The sequence below is a fragment of the Glandiceps talaboti genome, chromosome 13 (genome assembly GCF_964340395.1).
Source record: "Glandiceps talaboti chromosome 13, keGlaTala1.1, whole genome shotgun sequence".
In the NCBI taxonomy this organism is placed as follows: Eukaryota; Metazoa; Hemichordata; class Enteropneusta; family Spengelidae; genus Glandiceps; species Glandiceps talaboti.
This window is the reverse complement of record NC_135561.1, coordinates 14,130,294-14,144,740: the sequence shown is the minus strand read 5'-3', so window position 1 is coordinate 14,144,740 and position 14,447 is coordinate 14,130,294. Positions and strand designations below refer to the sequence as shown.

At 36.5% G+C, this 14,447-nt stretch overlaps 1 protein-coding gene and 1 long non-coding RNA gene across 5 annotated transcripts; one reads left to right on the top strand and one right to left on the bottom strand.

Moving 5' to 3' along the window:
• Positions 1-197: 197 nt before the first annotated feature.
• On the bottom strand, positions 198-6,677 carry LOC144444287 (monocarboxylate transporter 12-like). The gene is made up of 5 exons (XM_078133701.1): positions 6,527-6,677; positions 3,073-3,713; positions 1,901-2,105; positions 1,190-1,354; positions 198-415 (listed from the first exon to the last, which is right to left on the bottom strand). The coding sequence occupies exons 1-5, from the start codon at positions 6,675-6,677 to the stop codon at positions 198-200; spliced, it is 1,380 nt and encodes a 459-aa protein (XP_077989827.1).
• Positions 6,678-8,690: 2,013 nt separating this feature from the next.
• LOC144444736 (uncharacterized) lies at positions 8,691-11,553 on the top strand. Of its 4 annotated transcripts, none has more exons than XR_013481868.1 (3): positions 8,691-8,808; positions 9,407-9,924; positions 10,359-11,553. It is a non-coding gene; the product is annotated as an uncharacterized LOC144444736 (long non-coding RNA). The 4 variants fall into 4 exon arrangements; XR_013481865.1 differs by having other exon boundaries at positions 8,697-8,808; positions 9,407-9,613; XR_013481867.1 differs by having other exon boundaries at positions 8,697-8,808; positions 9,407-9,613; positions 9,763-11,553.
• Positions 11,554-14,447: the final 2,894 nt, after the last annotated feature.

Below are 14,447 nucleotides of genomic sequence, written 5' to 3'. Positions count from 1 at the left end.
CAGATCAAATGTGTCTCTTCAATTGCTGTTGAAAATATTCACGTTTGAAGTCTAGAAAATTCCAGTTTTTATTAGCAAAGTTTGGAACATAGAATTTGTAACATTTTAGTATACGCATTTTCCGGTATAAAATTACTTAATACGCGTATTTAACTTATAAATTAAACTATTAACATTTTAGTTCAAGCATGCAAGAGTTATACGTTAGACGTTTGCTGAACACCCTTCACAAAGTCATCATTGGTCGGTTGAGATTCGTTGTTGACATGCAGTGTTTGCCTCATCTTATTGCGTCGCCTGTTAACGAATTTATGGACTGGAATTAAAGATAAAACAAGTCCTGCAGCGACGCCAATAGAGCACCCAGCTATCCAGAAAGCCTGGTAGTACGTGCCATAGTGATCACGTAGGAAACCTGTGATTTAAATGATAACAATTTATTTGTAAGGAGTATTATAGCATTATAATCTACCATATATGTGGTGCCATACTTTGTCAGGGAAAAATGTAGGTATCATATTTATGATGTGGTGTGACGTGACGTGATGTGATGTAATGTGATGTGATGTGTTGCGATTTGATGTGATGTGATGTGATGTGATGTGTGATGTGATGTGATATGATGTCTGCTGTGATGTGATGTGATACGATGCGATGCGTGTGATGTGATGTGATGTGATATGATGTCGTGTGATGTGATGTGATGTGATATGATGTCGTCTGTTGTGTTGTGATGTGATGTGATGTGATGTGATGTGATGTGATGCGATGCGTGTGATGCGATGTGATGTGATGTGATGTGATGTGATGTCATGATTATGATTATATTATATATGATATAATATAATATAATATAATATAATATAATATAATATAATATAATATAATATAATATGATATGATATGATATAATATATAATATAATATAAATATAATGATAAATTTATGATATATAACACTCATGTACGACTTTTCCGTACCCAAAGCTCTGTGGGCGGTATGAGCCCGGAACTCAAGGCATTATTTTTTTCTAAACTTTTAAAATCAGCAAGTTGATTAACCAACTACGATTCGTGAGTATAGCAACTATGGAGCATGGCTGTGATATCTATCTGTCCACCTCCGAAATTATCGATAACAAAATTGGATTTCATGGGGTTACATACAAAAAGTAGAGTATTCTCCTTACCGGAAATCGGTCCAGTAATCAATGCAGTACATCCTACGCTTTGGAAGTATACTGAAAGTCCTGCTCCCATTCTGTCACGTCCCAGGAAAACAGCAATAACGACAGGTACAATAACCATAAAGCCACCCATACATGCACCGAATATAGACATCATTATCAATTGACCTGCAAGAGTGTATATAGCGAGGATAAATTATCAAAACATGTTATTTCAGAACTCCCTACATGAGATTTCACATGTACAAGTATTTTAGATTTACGGGATATTTTACTACCAAACTTGTATGTCATGAATGCGTCTATAGTTTCACATCATTGTGGTGAATTTTATATCCACGTGCTCTTACTTACCTGGTGCATGCTCATTTTGGAAAAAAAAGAAGAAGAAGAAGCAGTTGATCAAGGCAGCTCTACATTTTGACATGTATCTGGTGCGACTTGAGAAATTCTGTCTGGAGTGCGTTTATTGGATATGTGCTAATTTAGGCATCAATTCGGTTCTCTTTAACATTCCAGTAGAAACACACATACACACACTACCCTCTCTCCTCCCTCCCTCCCTCCCTCCCCCCCTCTCTCTCTCTCTCTCTCTCTCTCTCTCTCTCTCTCTCTCTTTCTCTCTCTCTCTCTCCCTCCCTCCCCAAACTTGTACAGCATAGACTTGTGTTTAATGTACTCGAATGAAGCTACCAAATCTCATAAAACCCTTACCTGTAAATGACCTCCAGTAAATACTAGCGATGCATAACACAGAACATATTGCCAAGCATGTACTCCAGAGAAGACTAGGTTTCATTTTAGGCAGATTTCCTATAATTCCAATAACAGGACGACCAACAATCTGTCCAATTCCCACCACCGCTGTAAGAAACGAGGCTTGTGTTGGTGTCATTCCATAATCTATACCTCGCCTTACCTTAAAAAATAAATAGTAAGAGTTATTGTTCTGCTTTCACTACATCAAATAATGGTGTGACCGTCAGCTCTATGCACGAACCACTAGATGTGTCCTAGAAAACTTCATCCCGCATCTTTCGAGCTTTCTATTAAATAATGACATTCTAATTATCCTAAGTTGAATAGTGCTTGAATAACGGTTCTCGTAGGTGTGCATGTAATCTCTTTCATAAGCGTTTTCTTCGCTTCTAGTTTGACTTAGAAAATATATGTATAGTTAAAATCCATGTTCCGAAGTAAGTGGCCCAGGGAATGACTCTATTGTATTGTATTGTATTGTATTGTATTGTATTGTATTGTATTGTATTGTATTGTATTGTATTGTATTGTATTGTATTGTATTGCATTGTATTGCATTGTATTACATTGTATTGCATTGTATTGCATTGTATTACACTGCACTGCATGGTATTGTATTGTACGTATTGTATTGCTATGCAATATGTTGCATTGTTTAGTATTATAGTTAATTACATTGTATTGTATTGTATTGTATTGTACTGCACTGCATAATACTATATTGTATGATATTGTATTGCAATGCAATGTGTTGTATTGTTTTGTATTATGTATTGATTTGTATCGTATCGTATCGTATCGTATTGTACTGTATAGTATAGTATTGTATTGTATTGAAATGCAGTTTGTTGTATTGCTTTGTATTATTGTAGCTAAATATATATAATTGTATTGTAATGTATTGCATTGTATGGTATTATATTCCAATGCTATGTGTTGTATTATTTAGTATTATAGTTAATTACATTGCATTGTACTGCACTGCACTGCACTACATATTATTGTATGATATGGTATTGCAATACAATATGTTATATTGTTTTGTATACAAGTTAATTATTGTAGTGTATTGTATTGTGCTAAGTCAAATTTCCAAACGTAAAGAACAGTGGCTGTACTGTACTTACCAGATGTAGCAATACAGTATTTATCGCATATGTAGTTAAAACATTAACTATGATTATTATGATGAACACTGGTTCTTTAAACAGAGTAACGTCATACAATGACGTAACGAATGATTTAAGACCATTGCAACATCTCAACTGAGAGTCAGGTGTCCCAGTATTTTTTGCGTTGTCATCAACTCTTGTATATCTAATAACATTATTCTCTGGGTCCATACATTCTCGTTGTGAGTCCTCTTTGGTTTCTGTGTTTAACATTTCATTTCTAACGTCATCATCTTCTATAATAGCATATGTTCGTTTGTTCTCCATGCTCGACACGTTCGTGTTTGGTTCATTGTGAAACTGTCTAGAATCTGGTTTAGCTGGGAGTGGTCGGAAAAGAGCACCTGCAACGCACATGTGAAGTGTAAATGCTGAAAAGATCAGCAGTGTTCCTCTCCATCCGTAGAAGTCAATAACAGCTTGTGAGGTTGTAGAAAGTACAAACTGACCAAGTCCTCCACCTGTTAGAGCTATTCCCATAGCAATAGGAAGTCTACGTTTGAAATATTTTCCAACTATTTCCATTGAAGCAACATGTGCTAGACCAATACCAAGTCCTGCAATAAATAGTATGTTTTCGAGTTTCAGAAAGGAGTCTGTACAATGTACACATATTCACAATTGAATGTGGTCAATCACAATTTAATTATGGCAAAGGTTAAATTTTCATTCATTTTGTAGACGACTGGAGGGCGGGGGAGGGGGGGGGGTTGACTAACATGCAAAAGTGTTACGATCCAGAAAAGTCATATTTGGAATTTTGACATATTCTAACAAAATTGACGTATAATTTACTTTTGTGCTACTTACTTACAAACAGGAGCTAACAATAGCGTGGTATACTAATATGTTGTTTTATCTACTTATCGTGTATTAATTACATTTATTTCTAGTCGTTAACATTTTTCAAGTGTTTTGATTGAACAACATAGATTAGTTCTTGTAAACGAGATAACGTGTTGATTATTGAATTAAGATAAATATCTAATTTTCCAATAGCGTGATCAACACTTGACTTACACGTGGACAATTTAGATATGGCATGACCTTAAATCTCAATCTGAAATATTCTGGTGGAAAGTTCACCGTGTCTTTGACAACAATGAATCTAGGTGAAAGAGCGTCTTTCATAACAAAGTTATATTTAGAACAAATGACGTCATTCAGACTACACGTGAGAATGGAACTGTGAACAAAGTTATTCCGGATTCTGGATTCCTATTCCCATATTAGATTTTGATTCACATGTAACTATTGGTTTGTGGTGTCCCTCTCTGCCTGAGTGTACAAGCGTACAAGGTGAGTAACGATACCTGTGTAGCTAATTCCTAACTTATTAGACAACCTCGTAGATGCTGGTACCCTAGAAAGATAGTTAGAGTGGAGAATCGTTTACGTTCTGCCGATCTACCTACAACTGCACCACTTAGACAACGAAACGTTACATCAAGGCATCCCAGAACGTGACAAAACAAAAACAGGGTTACCGATCGAAAACTCTGAGGAGTAAAAACGTAAAAGGGTTGGCTCCTCAACATGTTTGGAAACATACTAGAACACTCTTGTATACCTATCATATGACTTGAACACGCCTTCCTGGTAAAAAAAAATGAAGGTTTTTCAAGCTTTGCCTCAATGTAATGTCTATTCATTTGCATGTCTAATTGGGAGACAGGCGACCGGCGGTGATGCGTATTTGCCTCAATATCTTTTTTCTGAATATATACAATCAAAGGTTTGACACAGGCAATTGTCTAATTCCAGTGTCTATTCAAATGGTGCTTCGAGAGCAAACTTTAAGATAATTCATCATGTCATTAGTTATCTCATTGACATTGTGGTGCCTTTGTGCATGTCTAATCGCAGCCAGTATAGAGGGCGGTGTAACAGACAATTAGCATGTAACTTTGAAAGATAGTTTCTAAGTTCAGGTGTAAACACACATATTTCGGCGTGGTTGGAACAAAAACTTGTTGCGCTAGTGTCCTTTGGGAAGACATGAATTCAAAATAACTATTACCTCAAGGGCTGTTTTTTTCGTTGCTAACATTTTAAGAGCCTGAAAGTGGGGGGGGGGGGGTATTTGTTGCGTAACAGTATTAGTGACTCGGATAATGTCGAGTATGGCCAGTCAGTAAGTTATTATAACATAGCACATCTCTTGCATTTATTATAAATAACTTTTTTCTACCTTTTCTTGGGTCGGCATAGAAATCATTGATGACTGACCAACCTACATTCAGTTACATTTAGAACTTCTTCTCCCATCAAAAACCCAATTACTTATGTTTTCATTGTACCACTGCTGTATACAAGAATTGAATTTCTTCCTTTATTTGAATGCACAATCTTGCCAGCATATCTTGCAACTCCTAGCTGCTTTGGACAGACAGCATACAAGCCTTACTTTTCTTTAACTTCCGTAAGGGAAGGTTATATTGGGAAGAGGTTTCTGTATGTATGTATGTATGTATGTATGTATGTATGTATGTATGTATGTATATATGTATGTATGTATGTATGTATGTATGTATGTATGTGTGTGTGTGTGTGAGTGTGTGTGTGTGTGTATGTATGTATGTATGTATGTATGTATGTATGTATGTATGTATGTCTGTCTGTCTGTCTGTCTGTGTCATCGTTTTCTCAAACACCACTTGATCAATTCAAATGAAATTTGGTACACATCTTTCTTTTGCCAAGAGGAAGAAGCGGTTACATTTTGCACAAGATCAACGTAATTACTCGAGCAGCGGCCGCATAGCGGCTGAATGATTAGTATTCATGCGGGTATTTTGGTGGATTTACCCAAGGATGCATTACAGCACAGTGACTTTGCATGCGCGTCCTATATACTATGCGCATTCTCCACGCAGAGGGCGCTGTCACAAATAAATCTACCTTGTGCGCCGGAGCTTACGGGCTTTGCCTATTTATGATATTAAATCTAGATATATAGCCAGATCTCCAAGAAAGTTGTGCAAACTTAAATTTTATCTGGACATGTTAGAGATATGTTAAATTATGTAAGCTTTGATTTTATCTTTTGGTCAAGACCTTGACTGTGCTATTGCTAGTTGATGTGAGTTTAATTAGGAGATGACTGTTCAAATCTTAATCATGTTGATTCTCACCAGCCAAGGTGGAGGTTTGATCAGCAGCTATTAAATGGGCATACCTTTGAGTACTTGACACTGACCAAGATTTCAACCCTATTGGGGTTTAAAATAGAAGGAGTATTTGTACATGCGAAGAATTTATTTCAATAAACGTCTGGTCAGAAGAATTTGTTTGCTACTTTGTTCATGTATTGTATTATTTTGTAAGAGTTGACATATTTGTTTTTTCCTTTACTGCTGGAGTGTTTACATTTCTAACGAATCTGTGATAAGTTGCTGCGGTTCCTCACCTGTTTCAGACTTTGATTTGTTGAAGGCATCAAGGAAAGCTACATAAAATACACCGAATGCAAATGGTGTGCCAGCTGTGATAACCGTTGACAAGAAGGTACCAAGAACAATAAACCACCCCCAGCCACCATCGGGAGGTTGGGACGACATTTCGGAGGGTGTAATCCTCTCTTTAGACCGGGTACGAGGAGGAAGTGGCGTAGCTGTCATTGCGTCTTCAAGATTGTATTTAACTTGACTGGGATTACCTGTGTGTGTTCGAGGAAAAAGGAATTATATATATGATATGATATATATATATATACAGTGTGTGAACTTAAGGGGAAATGACTACTGGTCATAAGGACCGACATGTAGCAAATGCTGCTGGTCCTTAAGGAAAACTGCTGGTCCATACTCAATGCAGTCCATGTTCACTACCTGTATCTACACCCCTCCCCCATTTACAGACTAAATGATTTTGAACTTTAATATGATACAGCATATCTTTAGATATAAAAGTAAAAGAGAGTACAACGAATTGTTCACTATCCACTATTATTTCATAAAATTTCCACTCACAGAGTCAAAAGTAAATTTTGGATTCCCAACCAAGTAATTTTTGACTCTGTGAGTAGAGATTTTCATTTGTAACTATGAACCCAGCTAGAGACTGCATATTCATTCTGTTCTTATAGACTATAGTGGTCTGAGACTGAATGTATTCATTCCACCATAGAAATACAGATCCATAGATTGTAGATAATATGGGTGAATGAATCAATAAATCTACATTATCTGCAATCTCTAAGAGATCACAGTCCTCTCCTTCCTCTCTGTACGATTCACTAAATTCTGAATCACATAATCCAAAGTCAGATTCATCGTCTGTGGCAACAGCTGATGTAGCTTTCCAACTCTTATCGAACGTAGACCCACACATTCACATCATAGCAGAAAGTTTTATCGCGTAACTATCCCTCTTGAAAACTGTGTATTTGCTTTATTTCAATTTCCATCCACTCAGTGACACGGGGCGGTTTCGTCTTCCTTCGGTCTTTACATATGTAATGAAGCCCCCATAAAGCCCTACCCGTATACCCTACCGTGGTGTATTGAGTATCGTCTCTGACTGTTTGTGTAAGAAATCTGACCATGATGAAGAGAATGGCTAAACATGTCTTAAAGTGCGAGTTTTTTGACGTGGGAACGTGATATGGTAACTGTACTATAATGTGTCATCCACTATGTACCCGTGTTTGGCATGATGCAGTAATTTTCCAGATACAACAATGGCAACAAAAATGCAACATTTCTAAGTCTACACGTTGATTACAACATGACAAGACGTACATTATCATATGCATCAAATTGAAAGCAATCAGACTACGCATTTTTTTTACTGTTTTTACAAAAAAAAACTATCGTACTGGAGATATCTTACGAAGTGTACCTGCCTTCTTTATCAGTTAAAACGCCATTTTCGATCGCGGCAACAGACATGGGGAACTCCGGTAAATTGATCGGGAAACCCAATAACATTTACCGGCTATACCAGCCTTTAAAAAACAGTGTATGTTTCGTCTTTTTCTTCGGAAGCTCATTGCCGCCTTCTAAATATCGCCACATACTTTATAAATTCAACGTGGAACTGTCTCAAACACGTTAAAAGTTTCATACACTTCGAGCAGTAAACTTTACAACAATGATTAAATGAGTACGATATCATGGGTCTGAATGTCTAGTCTAAGACGCAGATGATTAGACGCTGCATGCTACGTCATGTAGTGTAGTCATGATATCAACATTGGCAACAACACGTAGCGAGCTAGCTCTGTGCCGCTTGACTTGAACGAGATGTCGAGAGTAAAATAGGTAACACAAGATCAGATTCATGTAGGTGAAATTGGATATATCTTTGAATAAATGTTATTATTTACTCCAAATTTCAATCGGTCATAAGGACCGCAATCTGATTAAAATCTGATGTTAGATAGGCTGGTTTTCCTGTATTTACCTTTATTCCATCGTTATTGCGTCTTTTACGTTAGTTTTTTATTTTCCTGGACGAACGCCTTTCCAACATCTGACACAGTATACTTGGATTTCACGTGTAAGTCTCGCCTTGCGAGCGCAGAGCTCACCCAATCAGAAATGTTCTCTCTTAGGCAATTTTGAGCGAGGCTGCCGACATTGTACGCATGCGCACGTTCATCACATTATGAAAATGGCGACAGCGTCGGACGCAGACGATGTTAACGTTTCTCAGCAAACAAACGAAGAGTCGGAGTGTATAATTGACGTAAGTTAATGGTCATTTTTCATTCATTATTAATTCCTCTTGTATCGAATATCTACAAGTTAGAAGCTATTCAGAATTGTAAGTTAACGGCATGTAAAATCTTGTACTAGTAGTAGTACGAAGGCAAACACAAGTAACTTCCACAATAACAAACCAACTACCGCTACCTAGCTAGTGTTCGGTCATGGAAGTAGTTCTACTTCCATGGTTCGGTCAAATCATTACTTCCATGGTCAACTTGACATTTTTAATTCTTACGCATGATTGTTGAAACTATCAATTGTCAACTTATGTTAAAAGAATTCTGTTATTAAATTTGATTTATGCATATAAAGCCTAGTATGTATCTGGCCGAAAATGACGTTCATAAAGGAATGCCAAAATAGACACAACATTTAAAAGCAAATAAAAAATATTGCGATCACCTTTAGTGATCGTGTCACCAAATATGAAATACTACTTTTTTCTTTTTTTTAAAACCCCAAACGATTATCTAATTCCATCTGTCATAGTTCAGGTATTACTTTAGCCACGTTAGCAAGACTGTGCTCTACCTTATGTATACTGTGTCTTACTGTCTCATTTCCATTCTTCACAGGTTTCTCAACAATTTGGAGTAGCAGTGGAGGATATGAAGTCTTCACAAAAGGAGGCATTACAATTCCTCCTTTCAGGGAATGATGTCCTCGTAATCCTTCCAACATGAAATGGAAAATCTTTGATTTACCATATGTACCCACATATGTTGGCAAGTCTGGGAACTGTATTGGTGGTTTCACCTCTTGTATCCCTTATGAAGGACCAGGTAAGCTTTCTCTCTCGAAGACAATTAATTAGTATTATTTTCTTGACCTATTTGTAATAGGACTGTTACCGGTTCAACTTCTGGTGCTTGATTAAGACACACTGTACACTATGTCAATTTTAAAGTCACTGAATGTTGATTTTTTTTAGATATCAATGTTGACGGAAAGGGGACAGTCTGCAGGACTAGCCAGTGAGTTTGTTGATGGCAACGTGTTACCAACGTACCTCTATGGCTAACCAGAGGATTACCTCAAACAGCAAAATAAAATTGAAACAATGTTCAAATGTGCCAGCATATTGTAGCAAAAGGTGGTGGTTTTGCATGATTTTTGACCTTCCAAAATGTATTACCATCGACGATGTCACATAATATGCACAATTATATTGCAGAGAGTTTGGGCAAGTTGAGTGGGATGAGTTGAAATTTGGAAGAGATGATCCACCGCCCATAGAAAACTTTAGCATGTAACGAACCAACTACCCACATTACATGTTGTTGAACAGAAATGCTACACAGTTTAGGATGCTTTAAAAGTAATTAATTTAAAGGAAGTTTAAAAAGTTGAAAGTCAAAGTATTTCATGATTGTTGTAGGTTTTCTAAATGAAATAAATAAAAAAATAACATGTTACAATTTTTTATATTTACTGACTGAAAAACTAGCACTATTATGCAGATGTCATTTTTTTAACCTTTATCCACATCGATTATTGTATTTTATTAAATTTATTATCATTTTTCAGGGGTGAAAAAGCAGATGTCGGTAAAAAAAAAACAGCCAAAGAGTTCAAGAAGGAGCATTCCGTGAATACTTCTCACATGTTGGGGAACTACATTCATTTTTCCCCGATGTCCGAGTACTAGCACTTACTGCCACTGCTTCTAAACGCTTACAATACAAGATCAAGGAGAGTTTAATGGTCGAAGGTTACAAAGTAATTAATGTCTGTCCAAATAAAGACAATGTTAGATATGCTGTTATCAAAATTCCAAGTGACATACCCTCGGTTTTCTTTTGGATGGTAGATAAACTGCGAGAAGATGGTGCTGTATTTCCACGAACTGTCATTTATTATTCCTCAATTGATGCAACAGCCAAATTATATCATTATTTTAGGGAGGAATACCCACAATCAGATCAGTTCATTGGAATGTATCATAGTGAGACGGATACACAAGTTCACATTTGTCAGAAATAACCAAAGATTCCGAATCAGTGTTTCGTGTAATTTTCTGCACAACAGTCCTCGGGATGGGTGTTGACATGAAGGACATGCATCATGTCATACACTATGGACCTTCATTGGATATTAAAAGCTACATATAAGAGGCTGGCAGGGTTGGGAGAGACAATAAATCTTCACATTCTGTTCTACTCTATCATGGGAGAATGTTGCGTGATTGTTGCCCAGAATTGAAAAAAAGTATATAGTCAATGATTCTGTATGCAGAAGACTCAAATTATTTGAAAATTTTGCTTCAGACAAAGATATTGAAAATATAAAAAGTAAGTCTGGACAACACGATTGTTGTGATGTGTGCCAAAACAATTGTAAATGTGGTAAGTGTCTGTCAACGTCAAATTATATTGAGAACCATCTTATTCATTATGCTGCTTAAACTGATAGTGATGATGCCACAAGTGAGTCAGGTAGTCTGGAGTCAGATGCTGTTGTTGATTCCTTGGAAAGCTGTAGTAGTAGCTGTGAGGATTAATTCCTGCTGTCACACCTGTACCTGTCTCATTTATGATATCTTCAGTATCTGTTCACCTAGAAGACTATAATACATGTACTACTGAATCCAATTACATTGTACATGCTTGACCCACCATACCAACTTTTCCTTGAATCCAACATATTTATAAGACAGAACATGTATTTTTGACTAATTTTATTTCTTTTACAAAAGATGCAAACTATTTACTTTGTGTACCATGTTCCATCCATTTTTTTAAAAAATACACAATAAATTTTCAAACAGATACCTCGGCCTTGTGTATATTTTTTTATGGAATTAACCAATTATGACATCTCCACTACCTTCTTTAGTTAACAGCAACTTTAATTTTTTTTACAATAAAACAGGACAGGAAAATGTATGGTCACAAAATAGATGATAAAATAAATCATGCACATGTACGTTATAGTGGCTTGCAGCCACACATGTTGACAAAGTCATCAACTCATCGTCCTTTAATTTCTTTTTCCTTCGATTACCCTTCACTTCTTTTCCTTGTTTGTTGACAAAGTAATCTTCAAAGTCAAACCCACATACCACACATGTATTCAGTGGGTCCGGGGCTTTCTTGGGTGGAGTTGAAAACATTCTATATAATACAGTAAGACGCAGGTTTTCTGTCAAAAGAAATGAAATTATTTCAAATACAATGATAAGGTAGTGTACAGTTTACCAGTACTAATAATACTATTTATACTTCAAATATGGTACAGTAAATACTGAGTAACAGTAGCGTTGTGTGTAGTATTATTTTGTTCCCACAATAATAGTTCCCTGTTGCCAAAACATTTCCTCACTTGTTGCAACAAGTCGATATAGTTTGGAAATTGAAGATGAACTGATAATCATTCAATATGGTAACACATTATCATAATCACTGTAATGTGATCAACTTGTCAATGTTTTATGGCACCACATTAACTAACCATTATTAATTACCGTTTTCGCTAGCATTTGTAATCACTGTTGATGTGTACAAAACCTATCAGTAATGGAGGTCGATTTCTTATCTTGTTAAAATATCTTTGTTTCCTAAGCGATTTGGTCTTCATTTACGAGATAACAATAGCGTAAATTCACGGTGGTTCTTTTGACATATTCACAAAATATGTCATATCAATATAGAAGCGATTTTGTAATCTTTCAATGTCATAAAAAAAACATGCAAATTTCAACTGGCATAGGGTGTGTAGCTTGTCAATAACTTAGTATTGGCCCAAATATAATCTGGAAATAGATGAGTGAAACGTAACAAATCTTGGCTAAAGACACAGCGCACCGACTAGTCGATGCAGGCTACGTCTCCGTTTGCCGTGACGTTCATTGTTAAGCATGAGACCGTGATACCCCGGGCCGTGATGAGGCAAGGAACGGAGACACGGCCGGTCTGCAGTTCATTAGGCGCGCTGTCTGGCCCATGCCTCAAAACTCTCTATGACAAATACGGGAAACAGTTATTCAAAAAGAAATTGGTAAATGGAAAGCAGCTTACTTACCACTACTTGGTATTTATCTCCTGTTCACGTTAGTCGTTATATGCATCTGGGCTCCGCTAGTGCACGATCGGTGGGTTGTTTACAACGGAAGCTGTTTGTTTGTGCGTTTCCGATGCCTCCAATTTGACCTCAGGCGATTATTGAAACGAACACTCTGATTGGCTCGCTCGCAAGGCGAGACTTACACGTGAAATCCAAGTATACTGTGTCAGATGTTGGAAAGGCGTTCGTCCAGGAAAATAAAAAACTAACGTAAAAGACGCAATAACGATGGAATAAAGGTAAATACAGGAAAACCAGCCTATCTAACATCAGATTTTAATCAGATTGTAAGGACCGATACGTTGATGTAATTCTGAAAAACCGTCGGTCCGAACGGAAATCTGTTGGTCTCGGGCCGAAGGACCGGCGTTAATTTCGCACGCTGTATATATATATATATATATATATATATATATATATATATATATATATATATATATATATATATATATATATATATATATATATATATATATATATATATATATATACATACATACATAGAGTTTCATTTTTCTTTCGCCAAGTAGAGTGCTCAATCACCTTGGAGAGCTATCATACATAAAAATGAAAGAAGACGAGTCTGATATTACATTGTGGATTTAAACTACGAACCATTTCACAAGAAGGATCGTCGGCTGTAATAGTAGGGTGTACCAGTAGTCGTTGGCTTTACATTCTGCTTTATGTACATAACTTATGTGTGTTCATTGAAGGCTGTGTGTACACACAAAAAAATGAAAGCAAACGTTACGTATTATTAAGTAAGAACTTGTTAGCGTGTCGGCATTCTGCTTGAGAACTGACTAGTGTATGGTGTACTTTGTTTTGCTGTCTTTTATATATACATATATGTATTATATGCTAGAAGTGCTTTCACATGCTAAATCAAACAAGCTAGAGTATGTGTTTTCTGCTGGTGCTGTAATTGTTTTCAGTGTTCTGGCCTCTATGTTGCCTCTATGTTCTTAAATAGGTATTCTATAATACAAAAAACCACCATTTTTTCCACGTTCCAAAACTTATTATTATTCTACATAGAGTGTGTGTACATTATAAGCTTTACTATAACGATGGGCGGCAGTACTCCTAAACCCCCCCCCCCCACATCCCGCATATTCCATATTCTGTGACATTAATGACCTCTGTGGTCGTAAAAACGTTACGTAACGTACCCACACAGTGTACCAAGAACTGTAGTTTACAATACATTCATCATGATACAGCAGACACAGCCAAACACCACTTCTAATGACGACAACTGTTGAAACATGTGTAAAAACGTGCAGGTACACCACTGTAAGGCTAAAAGACATGCACTTCCAACCAAAGTCACGTCAGTTCTGCTAACGTACACAACTTATATCATGGATAATATAATAGGCATGCTTAGATATGTAGTAGATCTGTATTAGTATAGGGATACTCATCCTCAGTTAACCAGGATCACAGAATGTGATTATTCGTTGCATGTCAATCATTATACATATACTTACTACTTACCATGTGTACCCAGGCGGTGAGGAAAGTAGCGTCGTGGTTGTTTCACTGTTT